The sequence below is a fragment of the Pteropus vampyrus genome, unplaced genomic scaffold (genome assembly GCF_000151845.1).
Source record: "Pteropus vampyrus isolate Shadow unplaced genomic scaffold, Pvam_2.0 Scaffold18, whole genome shotgun sequence".
NCBI lineage: Eukaryota > Metazoa > Chordata > Mammalia > Chiroptera > Pteropodidae > Pteropus > Pteropus vampyrus.
In genome coordinates this window covers 4,510,953-4,520,782 of record NW_011888799.1, presented here as the reverse complement: position 1 = coordinate 4,520,782, position 9,830 = coordinate 4,510,953, and the positions used below count along the sequence as shown (strand labels likewise).

At 37.2% G+C, this 9,830-nt stretch overlaps 1 protein-coding gene across 1 annotated transcript in view; it reads right to left on the bottom strand.

Moving 5' to 3' along the window:
- Positions 1–9,830, bottom strand: part of LOC105288555 (adenylate cyclase type 10-like) — a 45,482-nt gene that overhangs the window by 24,239 nt on the left and 11,413 nt on the right. The window contains exons 9-15 of the mRNA XM_023527576.1: positions 7,972–8,093; positions 3,478–3,554; positions 3,186–3,375; positions 2,651–2,706; positions 1,759–1,912; positions 1,414–1,603; positions 50–136 (exon numbers count right to left, since the gene is read on the bottom strand). Of these exons, the coding sequence (XP_023383344.1) occupies positions 50–136; positions 1,414–1,603; positions 1,759–1,912; positions 2,651–2,706; positions 3,186–3,375; positions 3,478–3,554; positions 7,972–8,093 (876 nt within the window). The remainder of the gene's footprint in view (positions 1–49; positions 137–1,413; positions 1,604–1,758; positions 1,913–2,650; positions 2,707–3,185; positions 3,376–3,477; positions 3,555–7,971; positions 8,094–9,830) is intronic.

The following is a 9,830-nucleotide window of genomic DNA, read 5'->3' as shown; positions in this document are numbered from 1 at the left end:
AACCATCTCCACATATTAAGAATTAATGGTATGTAGCAAAAGTACCCACCTCCTGTAGCACTTGAAAAAAAAATGCTTTAATCTTCCTTTGTCTGGCCAGGTCATCCATGTGTGAAACTTTGAAGGACAAGGGAAACTGACCAGGAAAATTATTCATATATTAGCATTAAAAATGACAATCTTATAAAAATATATAGTTCTCCAAAGGGAACAGAAAATACTTCTATTTTGAGTGAGAATGGGTTTCTGTAGTATTGGGCATAATGTTACAAAAATCAATATATAGTTCAGAGTGTGAGATTAAAGCCCACTTGTGGTTAGAGAGAAATAGTTCTTTTCCATACCAGACTTTGACAAATGCTTAAAGGGTCATGACTAAGGAATAAAATGACAAGTCAGACTTAGCAATGCCACTTTGGACAGCCCCCATAGTACCCCAGTTATTCCAAGTATACCAGGATGAATGTGTGCATGAGATTCAGGAGAAACAATTGCAGTGGACATCTCCTAATACTGTTTCCTGTGCTAGGCCAAGGCACATTAGCTACCATGGACCTGAGAGCCAAAGCGGGGTTGCTCCTCAATCACTTTGGCCAGGGCCAGGACCATGGCCAGAGCCCCAAGCAAGGCCTGTCCTAGGTTAAGGCTAGGCTGAGGGACTGGGCAGATTTTAGTTTTCTCTATTTTTCATTAAGTATAATGTCTTGCAGGTTGGGTAGATTAAGAGAAGTGATAGAAGATAAAAACCAAAAATAAAAACAAAAAAAAAAAACCCAAAACGAATTGTGGACCAGGGAATTCTTAGCCTACTCTCTATTGGGTACCACATACACCCTAGACCACTGGAAACTTTTGAGATTCAGATGTTTATTCAAGTGGCATACTCCAAGGCTAAGAAAAGGCAAGGTACATTTAAAGAACAAAACATTGCAAACTGAGTCAAGAACACATGGAAAAATTGCTGGGGGTGCTTGACTAGTCAGGATCATCTTGATAGATTTATTATTGTCACATTTATAATGCAATCTCTTACATACCATCTCCTTTAAAATCCATGCAAAAACTATACAAATGTTATATTCCTCATTTCAAAGGTGAAAAAATTAAAGTGCAGAGGGCCTAAGTGATTTGTGCCAGGATATACAACTAGCAAGAGTCAGTCCTAGAATTCACTAACCTCAAAAAAGAGAAAGCCTGAGTTTTGGTGTCAAAGGGATTTCAAATTTCTATCCTGCCCTTGCTACCTATGTGTTCTAAGGAGAAAACACACACACACATGCACACATGCACACACACACACACGCACACACACACACATGGCATAAAGGTTTTAGATTAAAGACAATCCTGGGTCCAACTATCCACAAAGCATAACATCAGTAATACAATTCAGAAGGCCACTGCCTTCATTACCTTTACAAAGAAGAGGTCATTAAAAAGGCAGTGAAGAGGTTCCTCCACCATTCCATGGAGTTGTTTGTGTAGGTATTCCTGTCGGTAACAGGCTGGGCATGAATCAATCTCAAAGAAGATAGCCATGAGGGTCTGGATGGCATAGAAGTACTGCTTGGAATCTGCTTCCTTCAACGTCAATGGCAACACCCTGGAATGTTACTATGGTCATCGGGAGTCTGGTAACCCACAGACTTACTCTTCCAGCCCAAGGATGCTGAATCTAATGATACAAGAGTCTCACACCAGCAAGAGAAAGGAGCCTCAAGAGAAAGAGACGCTAAGTCAGAAAGCAGGAGTCTTTACCTATGCCCTTCCTTCTGGCCTAGAAAGTTTATTTCAGCCAACAGCTGACTTTTTCCATAGCCTCTTCCACCTTCATACAGAACTGCTTGTCCCTTCTTCTGGTGCAAACATCCCTGCTGTGCCATTCGGAAGGCTTCCAGTTCTTTCTCCCGGTCTATAGAGAGACAGGAAGCACCTGAGACTCCTGTGCTTTTGAGTAGGCACTCTATTTCTTTGAATTAATTTACAAAGTTAAGTCTCTGAATGGCTCTTCCCACCCCCGATCCTTGGCAGAATCCCATTCTTTGACGAGGCTTCATTTATCTTTCCAGAAAATTAATTGGACTATATGAACATGTGTGCTGGGCTTGGTGGTTTGCTTCAGAACCTAAGTAATGACATTCAGGACAATGAGGCACCACATAGACATGAGGCTACTCTATCTTCTTAGCTTTTTGTAAAACTTTCCATAATAACAATTTAGTCTTTGAAGTCTGTCACTGCTATGTAAAGATAATGGACTAGTAGATACAGATAAAATAAATACAAAAATAGAGAATTTATAACATGTGTGGCAACAGTCTTGGTGTTATCTTCACTTTCTAAGGATGCAGGATTTCCCTCTAAAGATAATCCACAACAAGCTGGTCAGATCTCTATAGCTGAACTCTGACTTACAAAGATTCTTACTAAATGTTGGTACTTTTCAGGCAAAGTGGTATAACTCCACCTGAAATTTAAACATTCGACATGGAAAAGAAATGGAAAGTCCCCTTTAAAATTAATATAAATTCACTAAGAAGGCTGCTTTCTATTTTTTAATACAAGCTATGAAGCATTTAGTTTTGAATTTTTTAAAAATCCCATTTAACCATTGATAGTGGAAAAATATAAGGTAGGAAAGAAAACTCACCCAACAAAAGGTGATTTACATTTTTCTCTCTGGCCAAATGTCTCTTCCCAAACATTCTAAGAAAAAGGACAAATGGAAATGTCTCTATTAGAAATTGATTGGGATAGAAAGATAATACATCACTAAATAGAGGAAAAATTGTTCTCAAAAGCAAGTATATTCAGATAACTCAAGAGATACAGGATTCTGTATAAAAAGTTTTTAAAAAACTAAAAAATTTTGAGAGAAAGGAGAGGAGAAGTATTATTGTTTGTTCCAGGTTCAGGGAAGAAAATACATTCTGAAGCACACATAGATTAATGACCTATTGCTATTCTCTTCCTGTTGGATAACAAGAAGTTCACTGAGGAACTAGGTAAGAGCTAAACGAAAGCAGACGATCTCAGACACTAAACCCTCCTCTTATTCCTCTTATTCCAGCAGGCCAACACTAGAAGCACCTTTCTTTCTAATTTCATACAATCAAACACTGATTACTCCTATGTCTTGATTCTAGAAAAGAGATTGGAATGAAGTACCACACAATGACACTCACACACATCTTCTATGGCCAAGAAATTCATACATCTTCCCTGGGTTGGAGATGTTTTTCATCATTTTCCCTGGGAGTTTCTTGAAGTTGTAAGTAGGCAGCATAGATCTTAGATAGGTTACCTCATCACAGGACACCAAACCTGGATAAGCAGTTATCATTCTGGCAACAAGGCTCACTTTTGGGCCAATAACTGTGTTGAGGAGACAGTAAAAAAAGACAGGGAATTTTTGGATCACCTCCTCTACCTTTACCCACTAAGTTATAGAACCAACAGTTCAGTGTCCTATTCTACCTGTATATTCATGTCTTGCTACTGCCCCAACCATGCCACAGAATACTGGTCCATTGGTGATACTGATGGAAACAAGCCTGGGGATCAGAAAAGCAACAGTGAATGAATACACAGTCAGAATCCTCTAGGTCAGGCACTAGATCTGCCACTATTTAGATCCAGAAATCTAGTTTTAGAGCTCAGAATGGAAAAGACCAGAGATTGTTGTCAACCTATGTCATGTGATAGAAACGAAATGGTCCCCCTACTCTAGGAGTTTTAGTTGGGGAGTAATTATTAGTAAAAAGACTAAAAATACTTTATGTCTGTCAGATATGCTTTTTGAAGTACTTTCGAACTGATTACCTCCTCTGATCCTTTAAGGGATAATTAACAACAAACATGTGAGGTGTGTAGGGTAAATATTTGAACCCCATTTGACAAAGGAGAAAAACTGAAGGAATTAATTAACTTGCCCAGAATTATACAGCAAAAGTCAATAGTGGAGTCAGAATGAGAATCCAGACCTCCTGACTTTTAGACCAATGTTATTTCCATTATACTGTGCTGCTTCAGATAAAACCCCTAATTAAAAAGATCAACAGATGTCAGAATAGGGTTAATGGATCAAATAATGCTAGAATGTCAGAATAAGGAATAATTAGAATGCCAGGCTGCTAATGGAAGGCTTTGTGAAGCAAACTAGTCTTTAGAATAAATTTTTTTCAAATAAGTAATAGTTTTTTTATTCTTGCATGCATGCATACATTCATTCATTTAAAAAGCATTGGAAAAAAATGTATGTTACCAAGCATTGAGCTGCATGTTTATACAATATGATCTGTATAAAAATACCCTGTCCTGGATAAGTTTAGTCTAGGGTGGAGGGTGATAGGGACTGAGGGAGGTGAAAAGATGTATTTATAAGTTAGCAAGACAAATACTACATATTAGAGACCAGTACAGCAAATTAACAGAATAAACAGAAGGGATGCATTAACTGGAGAGTAGTAAAGGAGAGGATATAAGATGGGGTCTTGAAATGACGTACTGGCAAAGCGGGGCAACAGCATTCCATCTAGAAGGAAAAGGCATAGACTTTGAAAAGCCTGGTGTGTTTCTGCAAAATAAATAGTTCAAGAAGGCTAGAGCACAGAAAGTGCTTGGAGTAGGGAGAGATGAAGGGAGAAGTGGTTCTATCTAGGCTGTGAATGGAAAAGTAATGGAAACATGAATTATTTAAAAAGAGGGCATATCCCATTCCAGGTGAAGCAAAAGCTCAAAGGAAGCAATGAACAATTAATACGTAACAGAGAATAAGTAGATTTACTTGACCGATGTGAAAATTTCCTGTGACAGATAACAAGATATGTGGATGGAGAAAGAGGATGCAATGAGCATAGTTTTAAGTTAAATCTACAAATGTTCATATAGCATGAAGAGTGACAACAATCCTAACATTATTGTCTCTGAAACATTAAAATTCTCTTGGCTTCCTGTAAGGACAGGATTGAAGACTCTTACTATTCATTCACTGGGTGCATTGCTCAGGGCGAATAAAAGAGACACCAAAGACAAGAACCAGGCAGTTGGTTCTGCTGCCATACTAAAAACAAGACTAAAAATCTTATCATGTTTCATGATGCTTCCTTTGTCTAAAATGCTCTTCTCCACCTTCTCCACCTACTGAACTTCTTTCCTTTTCAACTTTACTCAAAAGTTAACTCTATAGTTAAGGCTTCCCTGGTACCTCTGATGAAAATTAACTTCCCATAGCACTTTGTTGTAGTTCCTACAGCATTTTATTCCTGCACTTAAATTTCACTGCATTAAAGATAATTATTTACTTAGCTAAGGAAGTAGTATCTTATTTGTCATTATGCTCATCACACCTAGCTCACTGTGTGTTTAACTAATGCTTGTTGAATGAATGCATTTATGCATGTGAGGAACTCAGCTATTAATAAGATGATGATAATGAAACAATACTTTTCTCACTTGGTTATTTCTTGTTTCTTTCTATTGTACTTTATATAATCTCCTTTGCTCTTCCTAGCAGTCCATGTTCCTTTCTTCTTTTAAAAATGTTCTTCATTGATGAAGAATATATACTTTCTTTAATATATATAAATACACATAAAGTATACTATATGTAGAGAGGGGGTGGGGAGAGAGAGATAGAGAGAGAGAGAGAGAGAAGAGTGAGAGTGGAGAGAGAGAGAAGAGGGGGGGGAGAGAGAGAGAGAGAGAGAGAGAGAGAGAGAGAGAGAGAGAGAGAGAGAGAGAGAGAGAGAGAGAGAGAGAGAATGAGAATGAATGAGAATATTTCTGGTGCTGAAAAACTATGAGTTTCTGAGATTGTACTCCCTGGGTCTCAGAAATATCCTAGAGAAAAAACCTGAGCAGTCACTGGACACAAAGAAATCACCTTTCTTCTGTAAATGAGTTGAAAATTGAAGGTATTTCTTAGGTGAGAAAGAATTTTGAAGATGATTCAAGGTGAAGAGGGTCACTGAAAAAGGAGACATCAGATGTGGTTTGGGTCTGGAAGAGGCTGATCGGATGCAGCGGCATGAGCTATAGTATTTGCTACCAATGTGACACAGGCACTTGTGAGACCATGTCTCTGTACTTGAGTTATGGTGAAGAAGGCAAGCTTCAGCATCTGGTTAGCACGGCATTTCCCAAAATATGCTCCTCAGAACATTCATTCTTCTTGATGTTGAAAGGTCTTTCTGGAGAAAAGTGTTTGGTGATCAAGTAAATTTGGGGCATATTGAGTAAAACAAAATATAACAAATTTCTTTATTGTAAGACTACTTAGAACTTTTGATGCTAATGTCTATTGTGAACCTCCAAGAAGGAAAAATAAGTTTGTATCACTTCCGAAACATATTTGGCCATGAAACTCTTTTTTTATGAGTTATTAAGAGATTGATGTTCTACCAAACATACTTTGGAAAATTATTGAACTAGTAATTATCTTCAAGGAAAAAAACACTGACCTTGAAACTAGCTTTTAGGCTCTGGCATTGTCAAGGTATTTGGTTTACCAACATAACCTCTAGATCTTATTTTCCTTAAATTAAAGAGGTCAGATTTGATGAACTCTAAGATCCTATCTAGCTCTATATATCTATATATATTCTAAACTAAATAAGACTAAAATAACCAAGAGGCATAAGAGTCATAAAAGGCATCCTTAAGACCATTGTAAGATCTCTTTTAAAAGCCAAAGAAATGATTATCTCATTAAGGAGTAAGAGTCAAGGCCACAGGTCAATGCAGAATTTACGAGCAGAATAGACTAGTACTGGAAGGATGGCCCAGCACATCTATATTGGAGATAAGATCAGAAAGTAGGCTGTAGGAGTATCTGCAGATCCCACCAAGACTGAAAGAAGTGCCAACGTATGTCTGTCTTGGGCTAAGAATCTGCGTATCTAAATGAAGCAACTGTAGCATCTCTTTATCTGTAGAATAAGGAGTTAGATCAGATAATCTAAATTCCTTTTCAGTACTAACATTCTATGAGTGTACATCTATTATTATATCACATTAGTAATATATGTTATCCTTTTGGGGTATATTTGTGTTTTATAAGAGGCAGCTGTGGAATAATGAAAATGACACAGATTTTGAGGACAGAAGATCTAGGTTTCATTACCAGCTCTGCTATATGCTACAAGTGGCCTTACAAGTAGCAGAGTTTAAGTTTAGTTTCCTCATGTGTAAAAGAGGGATAAAAATTTTCACACTGGTATCATATATTAAAGTATTCCATAAATGTTAAAGTACTGTATAAAAATGTGTGATATAATTTTATTCATCTTGAATAAGTATAGCAAGAAAACAAATCTTTGACTCAATATTAGAAATAACTGTTTTTCCAATCCATTTTTTTCTAGTGGGAAAAAAAGTCATTTGAAAAATTCCAATCAACCTTGTTATAGTGAAACTAGTGGGGAAATGGAATTTTCTATACTTTCATTAAGACTAGGCTTTTAAAGAATGTGGGAGTGTGAGGGTGATCTTATCAATGTGAATTCCAGAAAAACCAGTGGGACTGTGAAAGACCAAGAGCAAAAGCCAAAAGGAGAGAATTAACCAGCTGTGGTCCCTTCCTATCTAGGTAGCTGCCCTACACTTCTGCTCCCTGTAGACAGGCAGCCTTTGTTCTACATTTTCTCCACATACAGATATATGATTTATATTATATTAATTTACACATTTGCTTGTTCTTTTGTAGTGCTCTTGAATCTTGCTATGTGTTCCTCCCCTTCTCCTACCCCATTGTGTGGACACTCGTCTTCATTTACTTTTGGTATCTAGTACATTGTTCTGTAACTAGTGATTGCTTAACAGATCTTGTTTTCTGACTACCCTTAGTATGTTCCCTTTCCTTTAGGCAGATTCTGGATGCCCTTAAACTCCGCTACTTGTAATTACCTCCTACCCTGCCTAAGAGCCCCCTGGGGCCTGAGAAGCTCCTCTCTGCCCCATCTTCCTCCTCACTTGATCTCAGCAAGATTCTCCCAGCAGAAGCTGAAGATGCTGAAGGAGCTCTCCAGGGCATATGCACACTCATCTGGCTTCTTTTCTCCAGGAAGGCCAAAAACACAGAGGAACATGCAGCTCTGGAATAGATGACAAAGAAAGAAAAGAAAGTCTGTCTTGGGAAAGAATATGGCTTGCCTTAACTGAACCCGCTTCCCTGAATGAAGCCAGACCCTTTCCTTACTGGTCTTCTGTTAGGAATGTAGGATTCTACAAGATTCATGAAATGAACACTCTGAGCAACATCAATATGGAGATTTAATAGAGAAATAAAATCTTAATTTAACTAACTATTCAAAGAACTAAAATGTAAAATGTAAGAAAAATTAATGCCAAGAACTCTTCAAAACTTCAATCTCTAGTGTATACCTTGAGCTAAGTCTATGTGGCCACATTTTCTTCATCTATAATGCCAAGTATTATGATACTGCTCTCTTTCAAGCTCTTCAATTGTCTGAATAAGATTCGATTATATTTACTTTACTAATAGAGCCAGAAAAACATTTTTATGCTTTCACAAGGATTTTTCAACAAGAATTGAATCAAAAAGGATACAGAGTAACCCTCAATTCCCCTGACAATTAAATTAATTAGAACATCCCATTTCTTAACTATTATTAGTTGAAATTTTAATATAAAACAGCTTGTTACAAAATAAGTAGCAGGGAATCTGTGCTTATATTATATGAGAGGTAAACTGTCATACAAGACTATTATTCCTCACTCACCTTAAAGGCTGATGAGTCAAAGTGCCTTTGTACTTACTTTTTCAAACATAAAAATCTGGATCAGCTGGCCACCCCCTTTCTCTATGACTGTAGAGATGTATAATGCAGCCTCCTGGATAAGATGACAGAAATGCAACATCCATGCTGTCTTGTGGAACTCTAGGTTGACCAAAACCATAGTCACAGTACGAGATTCAGATATATACTCCATAGGTTGGCCTTCGTCAATCTACAAAGACACAGTGAGTTACCTTGCCCGTATCTTCAACTCTCAGTACCATGTTTAGGAATTTTAATTCCATATTCTATAATGAGTATGAGAAAATAAGGGTGTCAGACAAAAACCCAGTACACTTGGAATAAAAACTATTTTGACTTTAAACTTAATTTGCTGATGACACTTGCCAGGATATTATATTTTCTAAGAGTTAGTTTGATATTTCTAATTCCATTAGTCATTATAGCACTTTTTAAGGTACTCACATATATTTATGTATATACAATCAGTCAACACATATTTACCAAGGATATACTTACTCTATACCCTGCTATACAGTGTATTAGTTTCTTGAGGGACAAACTGAAAACAAATACAGCTTTTACTTTCCAGAAATGAGAAATCTAACTAGTGATAAGACATGCCATCACAGTAATTGGTGCAGATGGGGAAATCTGCTGGTATTACAATGAGGGGCAAGAGACTAACTGGATCAATATGGAAAGACTGTCACATATAAATGTACACGTTTACATAAACACATGCACAGTCTACATAATGACTCCAGAACTAGGAAATAACCTTCTTCAAAAGGTTTTTCATTATGTGCTTCCGCAGGGTTTGCTCAAGTGCAGAGTCTGGATCCAGCTCCAGGGCAGTTCTTAAAGTGTCTGAGAAAAGGAAAATAAACAAAATGTCTCCAGCCATGTGGAAAATTAATCTTTAAAATTTGGGGCTTGGGTAGAAAGGACAAAGTAACTTACCAGCACTTGTTCTGTAATGTGGCAGATAATTGAGGCACTTGTCAAAATGCTCATCAAAATCAAATGGGTCAATGATCCGCATATCTCTTAACTATAAAAAAAAAAAAA